A 25,009-nucleotide genomic window follows, 5' to 3' on the forward strand; every position below is an offset into this window, starting at 1 on the left:
AACAAAAATTTCGAAATCATGGAAAAAGAAGAGAAATTCCATCGTCATATCTTTATACCTCAAGACTGGCATACAGTCATAAGACATCTCTTTACCATAATAGAAATGGATAAGTCAAGATTTTTTTCCACAAAGGAACTTGAAAATAACATAATAAACACAAAGGTATCTGAAACAAAAACAATGGTGGAGAGGCTCAAAATCCAACGGTTAAGGTTTAGAAAAGATTATCCCAATACTATTTTAGTTTTTCCCAATACTATTTAGTATAATTACTCGAATAATGAATAGGTTTAATTTAACACAGTAGATCTTAGTAAAAGGAAATCTGTTTCCAAGGAGATTAAAAATCTTCCTCTTTTATACCCAAATGGTAATGCCATTAATGAAGCTAAAATAAAGATCTCCTTGAGTTCATGGAATTCATATTTCCTATATACCAAGATGTTTATAAAAATCTGAGGTCATTTGCTCAAGCAACTGGAGGTGAAGTAGTTGGCCCAATTGAGGAAAAAGAAACAATACGTATTTAATAATTACCTATTTAATAAAAAAATAAAGTTTCTATATTTTTTAATTTATTCTCGTGACAATACGAGTAATACAGTTTTTGACGTAATACATCTAATCTATTTTAAATGCAGAGTGGACTAACCCACATAGAAAAATCGAATATTATAGCCATATCCAAAAATTTAAAACAAGTTGCGCAAATTTAAGTAACACTAAAGAACATTCAATTAATTCGAACTACAGAAATGTCCTTTTAAAAGGATTTTGCGCACTTACATTTTCGTATTTTTTTAAACCTATTTTTTAGCACTTAATAATATTGGGGTTAGTCCGTTTTTGCACTCATAGCCTCAATTAAGAATTATGGTTTGAAAAAAACATAATTTTAATGAGTCCCTAATTTGTACCACTATGCGGTATTTTCTTTTTTCAGGCTATGGCTTTCGCTGGCAGCAGTAAATATCCTATGGACTTAAAATTGGTCGATATGACTGAAAAGGAGTTCTACGATGAATTAGAAATGACAGATGAAGTTCCAAGTGATCAGGAATCAATTATTTCGGAAGAATCCGACAATGAAAATGATTTCTGTGAAATACAGCCTAATGATATTATGATCAGTAGTGATGATGATGTCCCACTTTCAAGGTATTTGCAAAAATCAAATAATCAAGCACCTAAAGTTTCATCAAAATTTACATCTAATAAACCCGGCCCAACCGTTTACTAAGAACCAAGGTTTATGTTTTGAGTTACTACAAAAGGAAGATCACCTGTTGTCACCTTACTTTTTTTTTAATCTGTTTATTAGTGACGAGCTTATAGAAGACATTGTTTTTCAAACAAACCTCTATGCTGAACAAGAATTTCAAAAAAATAACAAAAAATATAATCCTACAAATACAAAAGAAATGAAGGTTTTCGTCGGTCTTAATATTCTCATGGGAATCAAACCACTACCTAGTTATAGAGACTATTGGAGTGTCGACGAAGACATGCACGATAATTACATTTCCCAGTTTATGGCTGTAAATAGATTCGGTTGGTTGCTTAGCCACGTTCACCTCAATGACAATAGCGTAATGCCAAAAAAGGGGATGCAGGATTCGATAAACTGTATAAAGTAAAGCCCTTTATAGATAAAATTAAGGAGAATTTTAAAAAATATTGAAGTACGTTGAAGCAATATATGCCGAAAAAACCTATAAAACGAGGCTACAAAATTTGGACTTTGACTGACTCATATGCATATTTATACGACTTTGATATTTATACCGGTAAAACCGATGACTACGTGGAACATTCGTTAGGGGAAAAGGTAATACTTAGACTTACCGAGGATCTGCAACCAAAAAATCACCTGCTTTTCTTCGACAACTTTTTCAACTCGTATATGTTATTGAAAATTCTCAAAGAACGGGGCATTCATGCATGTGGTACAGTTCAGTCGAACAGAAAACATCCTCCAAAAATGACTGAAGATAAACTTTTGAAGCAAGGTGAATATGATTATTCAATATGTTCTGATGGGATCAGTTTGATTAAATGGAAAGACAAAAAAGCAGTCAATATTTTGACCAATTATCATGATCCAACGGTAAAAAGCTCTGTGCAACGAAAACAAAAGAAAGGTAGTAAAATCCCTGTTCCTTGTCCTATAGCACTGGTGGACTACAATAGTAACATGAACTTTGTGGACCGTTTCGACCAAATGAAATCATCTTATGATCTAGATCGTAAAAGTAAAAAATGGTGGATGAGAATTTTTTTCCATTTCATTGATTGCTGCGTCGTTAATTCGTTCACTCTCTATCGACTAAGAGGTCTAAAAAGGTTACCCTTTCGTCGGAGAGTTGTTGATGGGTTATTGGCAGAACTATACGTCCAAATTAGTGCAGATCATGAAACGCAATCGGAAGCTTCCAAGAAAATAAAGAGTAGTACAAGAAGAAGTGTGTTTCACGTCATCAGATCATCAGCCTGTAAAGAATACAAGACGAAGATGTGCCAGATGTAGTACCAGAATCCACCAAGTTCGTACTGAATGGTCTTGTACAGTGTGTAAAGTTCCGTTATGCTTAGGCAAATCTAAAGACTGTTTTCAAGAATATCTCAAAACAAAGTAGATATGTATTGTTAATTTTGATTATCAATTAGTAAAATAATACTGATTTTCTGTAGAATCATCGTTTTTTTTATTTTTCATAATTGCCTCCTAGCCTTAGTTCAAGTTGCACGGTGGTACACATTTCGTACCACCAATTATCTGTCAAACTGACATTTCATTTTGAAAAAAAATATATAAGAATCTTTGAATTTTTATTAATTAGTTCAATTATGATTAAGAAAATTTTAAAAATCAGAACTTTTAGTATCTGTGCAACATGGGACTAGAAACGGGGAAAAATTTTGTGCCTGAAAGAGTTAACAAATACAAAAACATGGCGTATTAAACTTACAAATTATTAAAATGTTTTTTAGCTATTTAAATTATTAATTGATTAGTCACATACATTACACAGATAAAAACTAAAAGCAATAGATATTTAAGTGTAGAAAAACTAAAAATAAAAAACGTTCAGTCACTTTTTTTGTTATTCTATATATTTCAATTTTCTTAGAGCTGGCTTTCAAGAGTATCTTTATTGCTAAAAAAGAAAACATCAATATGGGTAATTAATTAAATCAGAATATATACGGTTTACAAATAAACAGTGAATTAGATAAATCCTTGTATAATAAGTAAATCATAGTATGATAAAGTCAAATGAGAGTTATTCATTATCGGTACTTACATGTTAAAGAGGTCTGATACTTTAGCCTTATCACATCTTCAACTGATTTTCCATCTTATTTGCTTGATGCAAATCTAAAGAAAGTATGTATTACCATTAAAAAATTAATGTAGTAATGATTGCAACTACAAGTATGTACAAATTACTTGTAAGTAACATACTTATTTCAGATTCTGGTGTTCCACAATTTGGGAACAATTCTCTTAGCAATATCCTTTATTGAATTCAATTCACATTTACCCTCCCAGTTTAAAATATCGAAAAAGACTTTATACTTACAATATCCATGGTCTCATGATTACATTCATTTAATTAAAAACAGATGATCCTTTATTCCAAGAGACCAAAGTACAATTAAATTATTATATAATTTAATTGCATTAATTATATATGATCCATCGCAACTAAATTAAATATTACAATCAATTAAATCCTTTAATATTTCTATAAACTAAACATACCACCCTAATACACTTTTGTAATTTTTAGTCCTAAGACAATTATTAAAGTAGAATAAACCTAATAAGAAAATTAAAAATTGATTAATGCAAATAAATTTATTGAAGACTTCTAGAGCAACAGACTTTTTTATTGTTATAAACAAAATATAACCAGTGATAGGAAGTACAGGAAAAGGATAATTAAATAAAATAACTTTTTTTTTTAATAAAATAACAAATTTATTGACCCTTAAGTTTCGGGTCGTCTTTATTATCCTTCCAAATGGTATAATTCAAAGCTGTAGCCACACTCAACCACAAACAGTATGGAATAATTAAATATCCTGCAACAGGATTGATTTCATGGAACAGATAAGCTGTCGCCACAGCTGTGACATTTATTAGTTGCATCTCATACAAAGCCTGAAACGTTCACTATTAATTTAATTTAAATATCAAGAGTATTATTATGTTGTTACCAAATCAATTCGTTTTGCCCCAAAAAAAATAGGGGTCCATGCCCAGTTTAGCAAAACGTTACTACCATAAACCATAAGTGGAAGTTTGGCAGCACCTAGCAATAAACTGCTCATTTAGTTGGTTAAAAGTAATACATCAAATGTAGTTTACCTTCAAATCCGCCTCCATCTCTCCAAACGAGGTAAGAAGCGAAACCCATGCTACAATAAAGTGAGGTCCATACAGGGCCAAAAGCCCAATTCGGAGGTCTCCATGACGGTCTCTTTAACTGGACCTCGTACCATGATTTTATGTTGCGTCTTGTGATAATTCCCCCTAGAATTTACAGTTTCTTAGCCAATTAAAAAAAGTAGCTCTTATTAAAGTAGTAAAAAAAAGCCATAAAAAGCAGTTTACATGATACACTTCTTCTAGGTACTCTTTTTAGCAAAACAAAAACTCTCATGATTAGTACAATCCCAAAAGCATAATTGATATAGCAAAGATGTCATTTTTAGCTCAGAATATTGGCAACTAATAGAGAGTTAGAAATTGGAGAGTTTTGCTTATTATAGTCTTAAAAGTTTAACTACCTCTGGATCAAAAAATATTTTAATTTTCAAGGTGTATACTGGTGCTTTTATTATATTAAAAAATCACTTATTTCCATTACATCATTCTTTAAAACTCAATATGTTATCCTGCAAATGCTATATAGACTTTCCTTTTATTAAATATTGAAATACCATTGATGAAGGTTAAGAACAAATTCTCGAATACTTTATAAATTGTGCAGGATTACTTTCTGAAGTCACCTCAGTGTAATTTTCCTATTACAAAAAAATAGAATGTATCCCAATCTAATTCTAATTTTATTAAAAGGCTTAGGTATATTAACTCTTGACCAACATGAATGAACAGTTAGGATACTCTTTATTTTTCATATATTGCATCAAAATATGAGCTTTTTACTGCTTTTATAATAAATACCAATAAATCCCTTGAGTTAAGTTTAAAAAAATTTAATCAATTAATTAAAAGATTAGATCTAAAATAAAAAAATCTTGTTCAGCACATCAATTATATACTGGAAACATGATAGTAGATAAATGTTGTGGCATAACTTTTATTTGTATAGGTATCATAATTTCAGAGAATAGATAAGATTAAGTTAGTAATTGCCTTTTAGGTGTTTTTAGGAACATAAAATAACTAAATGCATAATAAAATATTGTATGACTTGGAAATCAAATTATGCACAACTAAGAAGGCTCAGATACAACTTGTACTTGTCAATAATTCTTCATAGGGTTAAAAGTGACTGGTAATAATCTTAAAGTTGGAGAAAACATTATGATTACTTCTATTAAATTATAAGTAAAGCAAGACTTCTTAAAGGCACTATTAAGTGATTCCACATCTAAATCAGAACTCCCTCCATTTATATGAAGTCATATCCTAACTCGCATTGAAGTATTTTGGTCTTTAACTTATCTTAACAAATATTTCCTATTAATTTGACAAAAATAAAAAATTACCTGCGATTCCTCCTAAATTAGGAATGGCCGTTCCCACAACAGCAGGCCAATTAATTTGCACAGGCATCTTAAAATGCACCTGTAGTACTGAACTGAGGAACTAAATTGCTAAATGGTTTATTTTTAGTAGAATTTATCAGCCAACCGAACAATTCACCTAAAGTAGAAAAAGACCTTGAAGATGCATGTTGATAAAATTATAAACTGATGACTAGGATAACACTCGTAATTTTTATGAATGTTAAACTTTAAATGTGCACTATGGACTAGGATCGATTGAATGGATTTAATGAGGATGAAAGGTTTTTCATGTCATTTCATTTATTTATTTGTTACAAGCAATGATTATTGCTAATTACAGATGCCAAACTAAAAAATAAAACAGTACATTAAAAACAATACAAAAATACAGTAAGAATATACCCTAATATCACTTCTAAGATACCAAGGCAAATTGCTGTTTATAGAACCTATTAGTAATTTTAATATTATTGAACCGATTTAACAATATTTAATAAATATTATATCAGAGCCATATTTATTGAATAAGGAACACATTTTATACATATGTGAAGCATTAAAACTGCTAATGTGAGGCAAATCCAGATAGAAACTATTTCTTGATATACCTAGTGCCTCCAGGTTCAAATAAAATCCTGGGGTAACCCACCTCATTTTTTTATTAATTTAAAACAAAAAAGTTACATGGTTTTTTATCCTTATGTTTACCTGTTTTTGGGTGGTAACCAAACATCTTAAAATATAAATTTTAGGAAGCTTTCTTGGTATATGTTCACAACAGTTAACCCGAGTAGGTATCACATTATGGAGACCAAATAATAGAGCCATAATCTATTTTTGGTTAAACAGGACTTTTAAACAACTCAACACATACACTTTGGTTAAAATTCTTAGTGCTCCTTTAACTTGGGTACCAATATGATCAGCAAAGGTTAAATCAGCATCAAATATTACACCCAGATCTTTCTAGCTTAAAGGTAGCACATAGAGGTAACCCATTATGACAGTATATGTTTGGTTTTTAAAAAGTATAGGCATTTAATTTTGCAAGGAGAACATTTACAAGACAGCACAAAATAATCCTCTAGCAATAATCAATTAAAGAGATCATATATTTATAATGCAAAGAAAATGTTGAAACCCTTTACTTGTGAAACTTAAAAGATTGTATAACAAATAACCTTCAGATATAACCTTTACATTTTTTTTGTTTTCTAATTTTGATTTAGTTTTCTTTAGACTTATTTTAAATACAGCTTTTTTAATGACATTTATTTGATCATATATATTAAAGTTGAGTTTAAAGGGTAACTAAAATAGTTTCGGTCATCCTCCACTAAATTTATTTGAAAAACCAGTTATCCTACATGTTTCGGACATATAAGATGTCCATCATCAGGGATCTATAAAGAACCAAGAAAACTTATAAGCCAAAGATTAAAAGTGTTGAAATAATAATCTTTAATAAAAATAATAATCTTTAGCTTATAAGTTTCCTCGGTTCTTTATAGATCCCTGATGATGGACATCTTATATGTCCGAAACATGTAGGATAACTGGTTTTTCGAATAAATTTAGTGGAGGATGACCGAAACTATTTTAGTTACCCTTTGACATATTAACTCCACTGCAAGTATGGACTACTTCTTCAAAGTTGAGTTTACCGTCCAAAAATTTCTATATAAGGTTAATTTACTTGAGAATCGAGGAGAGTTTAATCAATTGACAGCAAATAAATGGGTTATGTTTAGAAATAGAATTAGTAACATATTATTTATATTAAACATTTTAGAGTAAATAAAATGTTGAATATTCTACAATTCTCCAGGCCAGAGCTATATGCATTGTTTTGAGTTCTTATGTAAAATCAAATTATTAATTTGTTTTTCTTAGAAATATATACTTGTTTTCAATAAAAAAAATATAGGTAGAAAAAGCTATTTTTGGTGAAATTGTTTAAAAAAAGAAGATTAACTTCTTTAAATAACAACCCTGATTGACATAAAGCCAAGAGATTTACCAGATTTCTTTTTAGATTTTATATTTATGTTCTCAATTATGGTTACCTTCAAAGAGTATTTAAAGCAAATGGCTTATTATCTGTGAATCTCACCTAATATTGTAAATAAAACGATTTTTTATTAGTAAAAACGAATTAGTAAACAGACACCTTATTTCGTTAAGCTTAGTCCAGACCGGACGATAATCGTCGGCAACAAAGCGATTCTCGATGTTGTTATTGTGGCGGCAACTTTGCAACATCGGACAAAGCGACGACGGCATAAACATCAAAGAATGTTGGCTGTTGCGTGTTTTCCGCCTTAAATGGGTAACATCGGCCAGTGTGGACCGTATGGATATAAATGGAAGGGGTTTCTGTAAGCTGTGCAATGTTTTATAATTGGGTATTTTTAATTTATTATTCACAAACTTATCGTGAAAATCCGTACTATTGAACACACCACCATCTGAAATTCTACCTTGGCAGCCTACATCGGCATACCTGATCTTATAGTCTGCATCTGCTATAGCCATTAAAACAATACTATATGTTCCATGGTAGTTATAGTAGATACTGCCACTATTTTCTGGTGCTTCAATTTGTACGTGCTTCCCATCAATCGCTCCCAAACAATGTGGGAGCGATTGATGGGATCGCTCCCACATTGCGATAAATGAAATGACATGAAAAACCTTTCATCCTCATTAAATCCATTCAATCGATCCTAGTCATCCAATCTAAATTACAAGTGTTATCATAGTCATCAGTTTATAATTTTATCAACATGCATCTTCAAGGTCTTTTTCTACTTTAGGTGAATTGTGATAAATACGTTCATTGATGGTTGGTATAATTTTCGAGGCCAAGTTATACTAACTCGAGTTAGCTGAAGCAGACGATACTGCTGACAGGAGTAGTATTGAAACCTAGGAGAACTACTTGCATTAATAACATTTTCTGGTGGTTGAGCTTTGTAGGACGTGTTTTCGTTAAGGAGGACTTGTTGTATTTGTAACTGTATATTGAGCATCCTTTCTTGTTTCACGTTTTTGAAATTAGGTAGTAAGCTGATTAAGAAGTGGTAGTCATAATTTGTATGTATTTCAATTTTCACTTTTCTTTGTTTAAAAAAGTTTAGTTTTTCTTCTTCTATAGCTCTTATTCTTTTCTGGACATCATTTCGACCTTTTGTAGGTTTGTTTGGCAGAGGTTTGTGTGATGATTCCTGCTGTTGGTTGGTAGCACTAGTATATGGCAAGCCTCTACCACGTCGTTTAGATGGTCATCAACGGTATTTTATTGTGTTTTGGGATATTCTGTTTCACCACCTAATTCTTCATTCGATTTTTCGCTTATTGCTAATACTGGGTTATGTAGGTAGTGAAACATTTCCTGAAGTAACCCTCTTGGTGTCATTTGATCTGCTAAAAAATACGAGCTCTCAAAGTTTGGCCAAGAAGAACCACTTTTTCCCCTCCTGTCGCACCGGACTGTTTGATTTTAAAAGTTCTTTGAAATTCTCTTATAAAAGTAGGTCGTAACACTTTCCATTTGTATATTTAAATAAAGTAATAAACATTTAAGAACTGCAGTGATTTATACTATATATGAACATTTATATTACTAGATGTATTCCATTTTTACATTTTCTTTCAGATTTCTGTCAGAACTGGACTTGGATTTTGCTCCTTAGCCTATTCATTTAGAATGTCACAATAAGAAATATCATATATAAAATTTGTACAGCTATATGGAAAAAATTGCAGTCTCAGCATTTGCCTCAGCCTACAAAGGATTTGCTATTGAACAGTTCTATAACATTTTATGGCGAGTGGAATTTTCCTAATTGTGTTAGTTCCATTGAGTATATAAATGTATATATAATTACAATCGGTTCTTTTTCATAGTACTACAGGCTGTAGTTGACGCAAATTATAAAATACTTTGCATTGATGTGGGTGGATATGGCAAGCAAAGCGATGGCGTAACATTCGCTTCTGCCACATTATACGAGCAACTAGAACGAGCACATTTTTTTCCAGGAGGGAAAAAACTTCCCAATTCCGAAATAATCCTTACACACGTTTTACTAGGTGAGATGATACATACCCTCTAAAATCTTATTTAATGAAACTATATTTTAAACGCGTAGAAGAAATATTTAATTACAGAGTGTTACGGAGTCGAAGAGCTGTAAAGCGTTCATTTCGATTAAGGGCAGCAAAGTGGAGGCTTCTTAACAAACCTATAGATGTCATCCTGATAAGGTTGATCTATTAGTCAAATGTATTTGCATATTACATAATAATAAACTCGAAAAATTCATCCATTATCCCAAAGATGCTGGTCATACACTTTTATAAAAGGTAAAAAACACGAAATCTACAGCATCACAAATACATTTAATAAAATTACGAAGGTTACATGTTTCGCTCGACTAGAGCATCATCAGACTGATCTGATTGTCTGGTCTAAGTCAAAGATCTTCTCAGGGGGAAACTTGATTCACTCTTGGTGGAAAATCTACTTTTGCTCCTTTCTACTGTGTTAGATCAATTTTTTTTTCCAATTTAACCGTTTTTTCAAACAAAAAGAAGGACTAGCAATGGGCTCTTGTTTATCGCCATCGTCATCGTGATGCTGTAGATTTCGTGTTTTTTACCTTTTATAAAAATTACATAATATTGTTTTAGACAAAAAGAAAATGTCAATCAGTCCAATGTATTGCAACTCGAGCTTTCAAATTCATAGAGTAAGGACAATTTTACATCACAAGTAAACGACAGATCTGCCAATAAAAAATACGATGTACGAGATACATTTAAACATTATTTTAACACTAAAATCGGTGCAATACAAAGCAGTATATTAATACATAATATATGTATACTTTTAATTAAATAAAATGCAAAATTTATTTATTGTAGTTAACATTTAAATCTGTTGCAACCTCGTCCTATAATTTTCATGATTGTGGTATCCCTTGCTCTATCATTATCCATAATACTTTGTTTTCTAGCAAAATGACCAAGAACAGGCCAGCCCCAAAAAACCGCGCCATTAACTCGAACTACCTGCGATTTTGCGACTTTAATAATTCGCGCTTAATCGTCTGCACTATAACCGTATCCTTAGGTTTAGAGACGGTCGAAAATCAAAGTCACTATGGTCGCATATCTGCTTATGTCACTTAATAATTAAAATAAAAGCCAGGTCCACGACAAAATATATATTAAAAGAAACTTAACATTCAGTTTAATGAATTTTTTTTTCTTGTAAGACAGCAGTGAAATGGCGTCATTGCTTTGAATTGTTTAACTTAGCGCCATCTCCACGTAAATATATGTAGAATTCAAATAAGGACTCTGTAACAGTCAGTCAATAAAATGCTTTATGAAGCGATCACAGATGGCGTAATTCATAAAAAAGACGTTATTTATGTAAGGGTTTTAATGAATTAAAACTAACATTATTTTTATTCATGTCTATAACCGCAATCGCTACTGTCATAAAAACAACCGTCAGGATGATTTTTCAAGAACCAACAAGGTTTATCTTTATACTTTTCGGTTTCCTTTATGCAACAAGGCTTCTGCAAACTAATTATTCCATTCAGCACCTTAAAAATATACCGATGGTTCTTTAAAAGTGTTTGAAGGCCGCCGCACTCTTGTTTGAGCTGTTTTAAAGTGTTTGAGGGTATTTCCTTTATGAGTTCCGATATTCTGACTTGGGTTCCCTGGTTCCATTTGGTACCATCGGGTTTCTCTACATGACGCTCTTCTTGCAGGAGTTTTACGACGCAGATTTGCACTATTTCCTTTATAAGAGATCGTTCGAGTTTGGTGCAGTTCCGCACTTTCTCCGTATCGGATCTTTGTACGAAGTTTTCAGCAGTTTTCTGTTCGACCAGCTCAATAATCTCTTTTAAAATTTGCTGCTTATTCGGAGTAGTTTTTCTCGTAGTTTCTCTTCCCACCAAACAGGTCCGTTTCGTGGAAGGGATACGCAACTTATCGATCTCAGTGAAGAACCCGCATTTTTCGGAAACTTCTTCGATGTAGTCCAGATAGTCCGCATAGGCGCTCACCGACGTATTTCTCCGAATGAACTTTTGCCCGTTGAAGTCGTAAGGGCAACAAGGAAGAACGAAAAAATTCGAATTACTTTTTAGGGCCAACACTGGGATCCAGGGGGTTAATTCGTCGGAATGGTTGCCCAGGATCCAACTGGTATCTGGAAAGGTTGAATTAGGGCCTATTGTACCCACCTAAAAATAGAATATTATCTTAGAAAACTAGAGAACACAGATGAGGTTTCCAAAATAAGGATTAAGCCAGAAATGTTCCTAAAATTGAATATTTTACAACCGATTGGACAAATTCTTATTTTTTACGTAATATTCATGAATTATAAAGTAATTTCCATAATTAATTAAATTTTGTTGGTTGCTATTTAATGATTTTTAATTGATTCAAATAATTTGTTGTTTTTTTTTTTAAATCTATAAAATGTTAGTTAATATCCATGAATTAACAGATTGAAATTGATGGTCAAATGATTTTATAGCTTTTAGCAGTTTTCAAGTGATTTACAGTTGATTCCCATATTCCTTACAATTGACTACGTTTACAATTGATTAAAAAATCTTCATATGTTCACTTATTCTACATCGGTAAAACTTGTCACGCTAAAATGATGTTTACGTACGTTACTGGATAAATTACGTAAGAAAAACACAATTAAAAAAATACACAAAAAATATGCAGATGATCCAGATTTTAAAAGAAAATTGGGACATTAATATATTTAACCGGAAAACTTAGTATTCTACCCATTTGTTGACCGATATCTCCTTCTCAGTCTGAGATATGACAAAATGATAGTTTTCTCATGTCAAATAATGTATATTATATAGGATAGCCTCCTTATAACACAGAAACATGCTAGGAACGTGCCAAAAACATTCGTTTGCGACAATAGAAACATGCCAGCAATGACCCAATTTCTTAACAAATGTACCAGAAAAGTCTCTGGCAGTTGTTCAACGTCTGAATGTTTCTGCGACATTTTGGAATGTCATTTCTGATACTACTTGCTGTGGAAATGTTTCATTTAAAACATTTACAGCAATATTTTCGATTAAGGTCTTACTAACATAAAAATCGATATTTAGTTGATACCATTAAATATATTTTATAATGTAACACTTAAATATATTTTTCATTATAAAACTCGAGTATAAGAAAGTGTTCCTGCAGAAGGAAATGGCGCATTTTAAGCCCCTAGAACTACTTTCATTCAAAATTAAACAACAGGCAATTGAAATCTATTACTATATCTAATCTATACTCCATTGAAATCTATATTTAATACTTCTATTCTATATTCTTCTGACATTAAACCGTATCAACAGTATTAGAACAGGTTTGCACCACCTTGAAACATTCACTTGAAAACGGTCACTGCAGCCAGTGCTGCCTACGTAAATATCGTGTTTTTTGGTTTCTCACTAATAATTAAATGATAACTATGTCATTTCGATGGCGGTTAATTTAAATACATAATTTCAGGATAGATGATATAACTTATAGCTATTTTACTATTTAAGCAATTATGGTTTTTTTGACGAAGAAAGATTAATGCTGACCGTGAGGTAAGTAAAAAAAAAGTTTACAAAAAAATCTAATGAAATTCTGAATAATATAGTTAATATCTCAATACAGTGGTTATTACTTATGATCTACTCTAACATGTTTGTAGGAGTAACCTTAGAGGAGGGCAAAGCTGAATCATTTTTTTCCAGTTCTTTTATTAATATTCGTTGCATATTGTGTCCTAAACTGCAGTTTATTTAATGCTGGGAGTTGTTTCATAAACGGTAATAAAGACATGAACCAGCATAATGTCATCATCGTCCTCGTTGATTTGTTCCTTACGCAAAAAGTTTATTTTCTCTCTTTCAATTTCAAGGAAAGCCTCATGAAATTCTTCGCCAACTTTTTTTTCTTACAAGAGCGATTTTGTGTTACTGGAGCTGCGCGCTTTGGAGGCATGAATTTGGAGGCGTCTGCTGAAGAATAGAACTAGAGGGCATCTGTTGGAGAATGATGCAGTCTTGTGTGTCTAGCCCAGATGTGGCAATCATAGTCCCTGGTTGCAGAGTGATGTGATCATTGCTTTCCGTGCATGCTGTTTCTGCTGTAGCACTGCTGTCCTCTGCCATAGACATCCACGACTCAAGCTCACTAATTTCTTCAACAATTATATTATGTTCACCTATGTTTTGTGATTCGTCATCCATAGTTGCAGATTCCAATAGATAGATATTTAAATATCAAACGTTTTAAATATTTGTATGTTTTGTTAACATTCTAGTATGATATAACTTATAGCTATTTTACTATTTAAGCAATGATGGTTTTTTTGAATGAAAAAAGGATGATATGATTAAAATTTATTAGAAATGTAGTGTGAATTAATGAAAGCAGCTTTTTAGCAGAAATTATTATTATTTTAAAAAATTGATCTTTTAATTTTAATGTTTTTATAATATATTATAAATAAGTTTTTCTTTTCAGTATTTGAAGTCAGAATTTTGAAACAAATTTTAACATTTTCCGGATTTTCCGAGCATTCTTATATTATTCCAGGAATTTGGAATCAAATCCTGTTTTATTTCTGGATTTTAGGGTCATTTTCCCCGTCTCCCAAGTATTTTAAATCACTTTTCTGTTAATTTTAATGCTTTAAAATAGGGTTTCGTTTTTAATTTCAGAACTTAAATTTTTGAAGTAACTTTTAACAATTTCCACACATTTTGAGTATTTTCATATTATTTCAGACATTTGTAAATAAAATTTTATTTTATTCCAAGATTTTGAGGAAATTTTTCCCTATCTTGCATATTTTTGGATTGGCTTAAAGTTTTCCAGGTTACTGAAGTATTAAAATAAAGTTTTTTTTTATTCCAGGTTTTCCGAATTAGTTTTTCTATTTTCCAGACGCTTCAGGTGATTTTTTTATGACTTCCAGACATTTAACAGAATTCCGTAGGTTTTTCAAAAAACTGCATTAATTTTCTATATTATTTTAGACATTTGAAGGAAATTTTTACGCCTTCCAGGGATTTCAATAATTTTTCTGAAATTTTCCAGGAATTTTGCGTAATTTTCTGTCTTCCATTGTTAAATAAAATGGAAAATGACTTCAAATAATCAGGATGTAACTCTGAAGTAATATGTGCACCACGCTTGTCTAAAAACACCACGTAGCATAAAAAAAGTCATGTAGCAAATGTGTAAATTATTTTAAAAGCGGATAAGAAATAAAGTCACAGTTTAATTTTTTATTACAGCTAAAACTTCATACCGTGCAAAAATCTATTAGTAAAATGTTTCTGGAACATCATAACATGACAATCATACCAGCAATGTTTTACAAAAATCATCGCTAGACTGTACCCTAAATAACCAAAACAGTGGATCATAAATACGATGTTTCTGGCATGTCCTGTGTTACCTGGGACCCCATTTAACCAAAACATTGATAGAGCTACCCTAGAACCTACCTCTAACTTCGTAGTTGGTGGATAAATGTCCCAAATAGGTCGTCTTCTGACGTCAACTCCATAACCTTCATAACCCTCCTGATTCAATAAATACACCAAAAGGCCATTACCGCACCCACAATCGATAAACCTGACATCCCGATCCTCCTTCCATAAACAAATCAAATAGCTCGCTATCGCTATATCTTCGAAGACGTACTTTTGGGGGTCTGTACCAGACTTTATAGGCCATTTCTAAATATGAAATAAATGACCTTTTATACGAAATGTATCCATTAAAACAGAGTTCATTGATAAAAGAACATTTGAAGCTTTATTTGGTAATCTAATCAGTCATTGTTGCACTAAGGAAACTATTCTACTAGACTTTGACTAAGAGTAAGCAAAATTCTCTATAGAACTAATCTCCTCCTTAACAACCTCATTTCCAACTTACCTTAACAAGATCAGTTCCATAAAGCTCCTTTAGCCTGTTATAAGTCAAACAATATTCGTCAGCCTTAACAAGTGATAAACTTGGCACGATTCTCTTATTATCGCAATCGTCACTGTCCACCCATTTCAATAATTTCGTGAATAACTTGTCTGCCAACCACTCTGCTTGTGCCGTATCAGCGTCCTCAAATGACCCCACGTTTATTTTTAAAATTCCATGTTCTGCTAATTCTATCTGATAAGGGTATGGGGGTGCAATAAAGTGTTTCTCCGTATCAGAAACCGCTAGACAAGTGACTTTACATCTCTCCTTGTCTAATAACACAATTTCCATAGCTTTTGGGTGATTCCTTGCTCGTGGATATAAAACCCTTAAGGAAATAAACTGGCCATTTCTCACCACCTTAAACTGATCCATAGTGGTATGAGTGAGCTTAAGGGTTTGATCATAAGGCTCCAATAAAGATTTCAAAAATTCCTCGGTAATTGTTTCTACACTTGAAAGCCTCCTCAGGTGATATAGTAAGGATGGTCTATTAAGCCGCTCAAGTAAGTTGGGTTTAAAGCAAACCTCACAAAGTAAAGCCTGTGATACAGCGGTGATTTTGCGATTCACTAAGTTGGGTCTGTTGTGATAGAGAAGGACCGCATCCCAGAATTTATCTTGGGGGATGGGTGTGGAACTTGTTGCTAAGGGTATTTGGAACATGTTATTGTTTCAGGTACTAAAAAAATAAATATATTAGTAAAGTAGTTCGTTTATATATTACAGGTGCTCAAAATCAACTTTCAAAAGTAGCAAATGTTTAAAATTATCTCTAAGAGAATTTTAGTACAGTACCTCAATAGCACGGATCATTCAGGGAAAATGCTCGAATATGCCAAACATTAATTAGAAATATTCATAAAATGTTTGGTATTTACAAGCAATGTTTTAGTGCTCTTAATGCATTTTTTAGAAAAAACACATTCGAAGGAGGGAGTTCCTGAAAAGGGGGTTTCCTGAAACACAAACGAGGGAGTTCCTGATGGTAAAAATGTAAATGTGGGATAAGGATTTGGGTAATTACAAGCAATAATAGGCTCTATAGCAACTCTTTAAATGAGCATGATAATAAATTATTTAATTGCCAATTATTACAACCTCAAAAACTTCCTTAAAGAGTATTTTGTCAACTAAGAGCCCCAAGGACAATTTAGGTTGATGATGCAAAACTATTAATAAAATGGAAGCTGTAATTCTCATTGCTTACCTTTTTTAAAATCCAATCACAATCTTCGTAAGATCTCTGGATTATCTGCTTAACTCTTTCTTTATCTGGTTCACTAATGTGCTGAATAAATCCCTAAAATATTAAATAATGGTGGAATAAAGAAATCTTGTAGATAGAAAAATTAGTTCTAGAAGTATTTGATGGTTTTAATTATTGTCTGCTTATCAAACCAACTGCATATGGTTTTGTTAGTTATTGTGTAAACATAATTATATTAATGTATTATTTCTTTGGCTGAGCAAAGTATGCAGTTAGTAGTTATTAGGTTAAGACTATTTGACTTAATTTTAATGCTTGGGTTTGTAAAAATTGTATAATGGACTCGATCTGTGAATAAATAAAATAAAATAAATAAATACATTTTGAGTCATGGATTTAAAGTGAAAATGGATTTAAAGTCACCAAACCTTGAGCCTAGGAAATTCTAATGAAACTGAAGTTTTGGGAATTTCCTTATTGCATTTTAAGAGTCTTATTAAGAATTTATAGGAGTGTGAAGTACATTTGATCATTGTATCTTGTTTTTTTGTAGCTAATTTTGCAATGCCAATTGTTTACATTTAGAGAGATTATTAATACTGTGTGTAAAATAGTTTAATTATTCTTGTTATTAAGATTAGGTCTGATAATTAATAATTAGTTGTTAGGTAGTTTTTAGTTTTTTCAGAAATATTTATATTTTTTGTAATGGGGTTGATCTCGATGATGATGAAAACTCCCCCTTGCAAAACAAAGAAAGCTGTGAGTTCCTTGGTATTACCATTGATGGTCGCCTTCGCTTCGAAGATCATATCCTAAATCTTGCATCAAAATTATCCTCTGGATGCTTTGCAGTAAGAATGGCAGGGCATGAGCTGGGAGGGGTAGTTGCACGTTCTGTGTACTTTTCTCTTATTGAGTCCCACCTTCGTTATGGCTTGCCTTTTTGGGGTTTAAGCAACAAGGGATTATTAAACATAATTTTTGTGATTCAAAAAAAGGCAGTTAGATACCTATGTTCCGCTGGGTTAAGAGATTCTTGTAAACCTCTCTTTATATCTCAAAAAATCCTAACTCTTTTTTCTCTTTTTATCTTAGAAACAGCTACTCTTATTCATAAATGTCCTAAACCTCCCTCTAACACTGGTCATATGACTCGCCAGGTTAACGATTTTCCCTTACCAATCCCTACATCCTCCCTCACCAAGAACTCACTTATATACCTTAGCAAAAAAATTTACAACCATGTTCCTCTATGTATCAGACAAATTTTAGAAGTTAAGAGATTCAAAAAGGAATTAAAATCACTTTTATTATCCAGGGCATATTATAGCCTTGACGATTTTTTAATGATACCTTTTAACCTGCGCTCTGACATCATTTTAGTTTTGTTTCCTGTTAAATAATTTAATTTACTTCTTCTAAATTCTGTTTTATTGACAGCTTTACTTATTTTTTAATGAAATTTATCAAAAAGATGCTTTTTTTTTGTCAATCTGTTTTGTTATGATTAATTTTGGTAATGTGTGTAAATTTTATGGTAAAGTGTTTTAGATGTTTGAAATTTAAAGTGAATTTGGAATTTTTTAGTTTTTAGGATGCTTGTACACAAGATTTTGTTGTCTTACCTAATATACCACATTTTCTTTCTTTCTTTCTTTCTTGTGCCAATGTAGGATTCCATTTCAAAGACCTCAATAAGATTCTCAATAAACTCAAAAATGTCCTTTGTAGTACATTGTTTTCCTCTAAACCCAAATTAAAAGCTATTAAATATTTTATTTTATTCAGAGTAAGTATGAAGTTACTTTTTTGAAGAAAAGGAACAAAACTGGCTCAAGGTAAGATCCTTGAGGTACCCCAGAGATCACTTGAATTTCTCTTGCAGTTTAATTTGTTGCCTAGGGTTAATTTTAATGACATTATGACTGAAAAGCTCCTAGCGCAAATCATTACCCATGGCTGTTCTACAGCTTTAGGTTTTACCACCCCAAAATGACAAATTTTTGTGATCAATTTTTTGCCCCACTAAGCCATGATTCTCTCTACCTTTTGGAATATTAGTTTGCTCACCTGCTTTACCATAAATCGGTAATGCTCTCTGGGCCCCTTGGGTAACTTTTCACACTGTCTCAATAGGTGTTTATACAGTTTAAGGGATTCATTTGGGGCACTTTTCGTACACAAGCCTCTAAATAAAGCAGAAAATCTTATTGTGAAGACCATGACTGTATTTTTGAGGTTAGGTTTAGATTGCGAATTTGACAGTTCTTCTCCTGTCAAACTTCTGTCAATTTGAATTATGCTTATATATGCCTAATAAATTCATAAGCAGTAAACTAAAGCTAATACATACAAACATATAAAAACATTTACGTGCATAGTCGTTTATATGTATAATGAAATTATGCTTATATAGATTAGATTGTGCCTATTGTATTAAACTGCGCTAGATGTCACCAGTGATGCCGTTTGTTGTTATTGGTCACTGACAGTATAAAATAGATACCAAATAAGGAAATGTGACAACGATGTGGGAGTGGGGGGACTCCCGAGGGCATTGACGTTTGTGGCACAGGTTGTCAATGCTGTCCCAGGTTGTTTTTTTTTTAAATACCGTCCTACCGTGAAAAATACGAAAATAGTGAGTGACTTTTCCGACGTGTGGTGAAAAATGTGAAATTTTCGTGCTTTCCCGTCCTTTCCCCCTTTAAAAAAAAAAGGAGAAAAAAAAGACTCATGCATTTTCCGTCGTTTTTCGTTGTGTTCATTTCGTTGTGATAAAATGGCTTTGGTGACGATCCAGCGAAGCCCGAGTTCCAGCAGTTCGCCTAGTCAGGTATGATTTATAATAAATTGATCGGATTCCTCAGTTTTTTTATTTTGTGGGAAGTTTCAGTGGTTGAGTCACATTCCTCTGCTGGCCCCTTATGATTGTAGGTATTTACATGTTTAAACATTGAGGAACAAAAAATTTATATCTAAAAAAAAACGATTTAAAACCTTATCGATTTGTGGTTCAGGTATCACAAAGCAATAATATTTTGGTAATATTTCTATTTACCCAATGATAAGGTTGATCTCTTTGTTTACTTTTACTCTGACTAATTTATTTGAGTTTTATCTTAGGGGTCTTTTCTTAATCAGGGGCTTATAGTATTTAGTCATAAAAACTTTATAAATTTAATTATTATTCATAGACCTTTCTTTAGTCTATAATGGTTTATTTTTGTCTTTTTTTCCTTAAATGCCCTTCAGGCAAGTATTGATTATTGCCCTGTTCACTATTAGGGGTATAGGAATGCGGTTGCGGTATCGATAGTTGAAAAATGAACAAAATTTGTAGATTTTTTTTCAATTTTTCTCGATTTTTTTGGTTAGGTCTTAAATATTTCAAGAAAAAGAAGGTTTATTGGCAGCATATTCAACTGCGCTGTTGCCGTTATTGTCAAAAGTCTATCATATTCAAGAATTTGAGAGCAACTGTGTAATATTTTTAATTATACAGGCCCTGTACATTCTTGTTATTTTTCAGATGATATCCATAATTTTTCAATAAAATAAAAACACTTATTGAACCAAGAATCTTCGCAGGTTTGCAGCAAAGTGTATCATGATTTCCTTGTAAGACTTTAAGAGTTACCTCATGAATTTCCCTAGAAAACAATAATGTTTATAAACAGCAAATTTAACCGTGGCATTGTCCTCTAAATTTTTTATGTTGTAGGTATCCATAATTTGCCAAGATAATAACATTTATAGACAGCATATTAAACCGCTAAACTTCCAAAGTGTTTCGTCATTTCCTTGTATTCTCATGAATTTCGCCAGAATGAATAATTAAATGTAACGTCTAGGTTATATCTATATTTTTGAATTAGATAACAATATTTGTAGACAGCATATTAAACCGCAAAACTGCAATTTTTCAGCAATGTGTATCGTGATTTTCTTTATGTGTTTCCCATGACAAAAAAAATTCTTGTACACAGCAAATTGGTCCGCGTCTTGCCATTATTGCCGAAAGGTCAAAAATTAAAATCAGGAGCCTAAAGAGTCATAAAAACATATAAATTTATTTATCAATTTATGTATATTTAATTATAATAAGTCTGAGTCTCAAAATATCTTTTTATATGTATTAATCAGGTAACATGTTTCGCTAATAAAGCATCATCAGACGTACAATAAAGAGAAAAATACACGTAACTACAATAAAACCTTACACTAAAACAAAATCAAATATTAAAAATTATTTAAAATTACCTTATAGCTACATAGATATGACCTGCTAAGTACTGACAAATAAAATTTAAATCTGAGAATACCCACATATTTTATAATAAAAACAATAACACGGCACAAAAATTCAACAAAAAATATAAAAAAGGAAAAACGTGACAGATGTAGTATTTGAACCCACGCTCTAAAGTCGATCTCAGTGAAACACCAGACCGTTAACCACACGGCCAGCCCTGCTTATGAATATTAGAGTCAAAGGCATATATGCGTATGGTGAGCAGAAACAAGAGGTTAGATAAGATTATTAAAGATAAGTCCTGGCTCAAAGGTGAAAACATTATTAACGCATGTCAAAATTCGACTCTTTGGCTTTGGTGATTTCCATTTTCTCTAAGAGATCCAACTTATAGTCGACAATTATCCTATATCCAACAATTAGTCGTTTTGAAAGCTATGGAAAAGTTGAAAGGCTTAAAAAATTTTGCAAGTTGTTGAGAAATGCCGCCGAAATAACTAAGGCATCTAAAATTATTATTGTAGGTGATGTCGTTCGGTGGGTGGACGATGTGATAGGACAGTTTATATTTATTATAAAATTTGTAATATAATTTGTTCAAGCTGTAAAGTGAGACATTATTGTTTACAGCAATTATTTTTATAATATTATGTTGTTTTTGAAAAGCGTCTTTGGACAGAGGTAATTTAAATAAACGGTAGAACATTGAAATTGATAAGGGGAATTGGAGTTAAATTGGAATATATTATCTGTTGCAGAAGGTTTGCGATATACTTCAAAAGAAATACTGTTATTATTTCGGTATAAAAGAAGATCTAAAAAGGGTAATTTTCCGTTTGTCTCTCTTTCCAGCGTAAAAGAGATCTGATTATGAAGGGAATTAATAAATGACAAGAAATCCAATAAATCATTCTCGTCACCAACCCACAACACGCACACATCGTCCACGTACCTTTTATAAGATCCTAAAAAGACTTTTCATGAAGTGACTCATGAAGACCTCGCTCAAAAATGGTGAAAGACAAGAACCCATGGCGAGACCAGATTTTTGCCTAAAGAATTGATCATTAAATTTAAAGAAAATCTGTTCCAAAATTAATGATAATCATAATAATCATAATCATAATCATAATTTTTATTGATGCCAGTAATATAAATTTTACACAAGTCAAAAAATACATAGGTAAAGTCAAAACAGACTACTTAACAGTACTAACACTAAGAACATTAAATTAAAATTCGACTATAACTAAAACAATAAATGATGTTATAAAAACACAGTAAAATCACCTTAAAATATGTGGTTAAAAAACTCCTCTAATGAATAAAAAGCATTCACTAATAAAACTTTTTTGATTTTTGTTTTAAAACTGTTTAGAGGTAAGTATTTTGTTTCAGAGGGAAGAGCATTAAATAATTTTATTCCCCAAAAGCCCGGTCCATCCCGACACCTTTCCAGACGGCAGTAAGGAGGTACAAAGTCAGTTCTATGGCGAGTATTATAGCCATGTATATCTTGGTGAGTAGTAAAAGACTGAGTACTACGTTTAACATACAGAAGGTTTTCCAAAATGTACACTGAGGGCAGGGTGAGAATGCCAAGTTGTTTAAAGGCTGCCTTGCAGTCCTCCCTATATGCAAGACCAGCTAGTACCCTTATCACCCTTCTCTGTATACCGAACACACGTTTGGTATCAGATGCATGTCCCCAGGCTAGAATACTATATGACAAGTGTGAATGGAAAACACCAAAGTATGCAGTTCTCAGAACTGCTGCTGAGACCCTATCACTGAGCCCTCTTATTAGATAGGCAGCTTTGTTTAGCTTTAAAGTCAGTTGGTTGATGTGATGACCCCAATGTAAACGTTGGTCTAGTGTGACTCCTAGGAATTTAGCTGTGTCAGGAGACTCCACCTGCCCAAGTTCCCTCATAGAGAAAATGATTTTAAGTGTCTTATCTGAGTTCATGAGAAGCCGATTGCTGCAGAACCAGCTTTCAACTCCTTCCCGCGCCACCAGGGATCCCTCCAGGGAAGCACCCAGAGTGTCAGCCCGAAAGGTGGATAAGATTATCTACTACCAGTTTTGGTAAAGGACTATTATTGTTTAGCAGGATCTCAACCAATGTTAAACAATCTGACGAGGGTATGCTAGGGAACAAGTTCTTTACATCTAAGGAAAGCAAAATGGCATTGTTTGGAACATCTATTTGCTTTAGATAATTGGCAAATTCAATTGAGTTTTTAATGGAGAATTCGTTCCGAAAACCAGTTACTTCTCTTAAAATATTGTTAAGCCAAGAGGATAATTTGTAGCAGGGAGAGTTTACGAAGGAAACTACTGGTCTTATATAGAAACATGTTACCTGATTAATACATATAAAAAGATATTTTGAGACTAAGACTTAGAGTTTTCATTTTTTCTATAGTCTAGGAAGTTAAATTAAAATTATATAAGTGCAAGCTCTGTATACAGTTTTTTTTTAAATACAGAGTGTATCCTGATTTTGTAGATCGCATATTAAACCGCGTTATTGCCAAAAAACCTATCATGGTCAGAAATTTAAAAGGATTGAGTTTAATATATTTATTTATAAATATACAGGGTGTTTGTCTAATTTTCTTATGTATATACTTGACTCAAGTTCTATGATGCGCAACACCGAGGTTCAGTGTGCTGCATACAAGCCAACAAATTTGCGATTGACAATAATCAAATTTATGAGGATTTTAGTAATATTGTCAAATTTTTTGGTTCATTTACTTTTCTCTTTCTTTTGCTCGTTCTGTATCACCTGGTTAATTGACAGGAAAAATGTAAAACTCAATGGCAAATGTGTTAAATTAAAAAAATGTTTTCTGGACAATATGACATTTTTCCCTTGATATCTGAGTAAGGAATATACGTATATATAATCAATAATAAAATAATAATCATTATGCACCAGACTGATAATAAATCTGATGTCATAGGATTTCATTCTCTCCTGATTTTCTTGTGTGATTCGTTATGGTTATGTAGTAAATATTCCAATAAAACAAGAAGCTTTATAGGCAGCATATTGAACCACAGTGTAGACATTATTGTCAAATATTCAGTCATGGGTGAACTTTTTACTGTATATAATAAATATTTTTTTTTAGGTTAGGTCTTAAATTTTCTAATAAAAAAAGAACAATTTTAGATAGCATATTGAACCGAGGCGTTGCCATTATAGTCAAAATATTTTGTCGTGGTTAGCAATAAAATAGAGGACAATCTGTATAATTTCCTTTAAATGTGTATGACGGGTAATTTTTTAGGTTATATAGTCGTAATTTTTTTCCAAAAAAACGAGAATGCTTATAGATAGCATATTCGATTGCTGTGTTTTTTAAATATTCAATTTTTATTCTTAATTACATTCTTTAACTTAATATGTAATACCTACTGCAATAAATAGTGATCTTTTACAGTAAAAAGAAGAGAAAATTCACTTAACATAAACAAAGATGTATACTAAACAATGCATAAAGTATTGGTATCAGAGACAATATTTTTCATGATATTGCAAGGTAGAGATTAAAAAATGATTTTTCTTGAGTTTCTGGTTTCTACAGGTCAATAATTAAAAGAAGTGAACGCTTATGATAGTGGAGTATGTAGAGCAATATTTTCATACTTAATGGATGAATTCTTAAATATTGATACATCAAGTTTGTATTAGTTTTGTATTATACGATTT

At 31.9% G+C, this 25,009-nt stretch overlaps 4 protein-coding genes across 5 annotated transcripts in view; 2 read left to right on the forward strand and 2 right to left on the reverse strand.

The window, feature by feature from the left end:
- The first annotated feature begins 1,702 nt into the window (after window positions 1–1,702).
- On the forward strand, window positions 1,703–2,530 carry LOC126740168 (piggyBac transposable element-derived protein 4-like). Its single transcript, XM_050446097.1, has one exon. The coding sequence runs from the start codon at window positions 1,703–1,705 to the stop codon at window positions 2,528–2,530; it is 828 nt and encodes a 275-aa protein (XP_050302054.1).
- A 1,433-nt stretch (window positions 2,531–3,963) lies between these two features.
- Window positions 3,964–7,963, reverse strand: LOC126740330 (translocator protein-like). Its single transcript, XM_050446305.1, has 5 exons — window positions 7,880–7,963; window positions 5,746–5,902; window positions 4,379–4,543; window positions 4,228–4,322; window positions 3,964–4,171 (listed from the first exon to the last, which is right to left on the reverse strand). Exons 2-5 carry the CDS (start codon window positions 5,810–5,812, stop codon window positions 3,989–3,991), a joined length of 510 nt encoding a protein of 169 aa, XP_050302262.1. The 5' UTR covers window positions 5,813–5,902; window positions 7,880–7,963; the 3' UTR covers window positions 3,964–3,988.
- Window positions 7,964–10,984: 3,021 nt separating this feature from the next.
- Window positions 10,985–19,246, reverse strand: LOC126740649 (probable tRNA (uracil-O(2)-)-methyltransferase). Of its 2 annotated transcripts, XM_050446763.1 has the most exons (6): window positions 19,100–19,246; window positions 17,808–17,968; window positions 17,027–17,119; window positions 15,775–16,498; window positions 15,339–15,572; window positions 10,985–12,038 (listed from the first exon to the last, which is right to left on the reverse strand). In XM_050446763.1, exons 4-6 carry the CDS (start codon window positions 16,480–16,482, stop codon window positions 11,244–11,246), a joined length of 1,737 nt encoding a protein of 578 aa, XP_050302720.1. In that variant the 5' UTR covers window positions 16,483–16,498; window positions 17,027–17,119; window positions 17,808–17,968; window positions 19,100–19,246; the 3' UTR covers window positions 10,985–11,243. The 2 variants fall into 2 exon arrangements, with proteins under 2 accessions (XP_050302720.1, XP_050302721.1); XM_050446764.1 differs by lacking the exon at window positions 17,808–17,968 and having other exon boundaries at window positions 19,100–19,152.
- A 366-nt stretch (window positions 19,247–19,612) lies between these two features.
- The window catches only part of LOC126740807 (protein phosphatase Slingshot), a 200,221-nt gene continuing 194,824 nt past the window's right edge, over window positions 19,613–25,009 (forward strand). The window contains exon 1 of the mRNA XM_050446988.1: window positions 19,613–19,865. Coding sequence (XP_050302945.1) covers window positions 19,812–19,865 — 54 coding nt within the window. The 5' untranslated portion in view covers window positions 19,613–19,811. The remainder of the gene's footprint in view (window positions 19,866–25,009) is intronic.

Source organism: Anthonomus grandis, chromosome 9 (genome assembly GCF_022605725.1).
Source record: "Anthonomus grandis grandis chromosome 9, icAntGran1.3, whole genome shotgun sequence".
Classification (NCBI taxonomy): Eukaryota; Metazoa; Arthropoda; class Insecta; order Coleoptera; family Curculionidae; genus Anthonomus; species Anthonomus grandis.

Coding starts and splice junctions, on each gene's coding strand:
- LOC126740168 (XM_050446097.1), top strand. CDS start 1,703: ATGCCGAAAAAACCTATAAAACGAGGCTACAAAATTTGGACTTTGACT.
- LOC126740330 (XM_050446305.1), bottom strand. CDS start 5,812: ATGCCTGTGCAAATTAATTGGCCTGCTGTTGTGGGAACGGCCATTCCT. Junction 4,544..5,745: donor TAATTTAGGAGGAATCGCAG/GTAATTTTTTAT, acceptor TGTAAATTCTAG/GGGGAATTATCACAAGACGC. Junction 4,172..4,227: donor GGGCAAAACGAATTGATTTG/GTAACAACATAA, acceptor TGAACGTTTCAG/GCTTTGTATGAGATGCAACT.
- LOC126740649 (XM_050446763.1), bottom strand. CDS start 16,482: ATGTTCCAAATACCCTTAGCAACAAGTTCCACACCCATCCCCCAAGAT. Junction 15,573..15,774: donor ATGGAACTGATCTTGTTAAG/GTAAGTTGGAAA, acceptor TTTCATATTTAG/AAATGGCCTATAAAGTCTGG. Junction 12,039..15,338: donor CACCAACTACGAAGTTAGAG/GTAGGTTCTAGG, acceptor TTCTATTTTTAG/GTGGGTACAATAGGCCCTAA.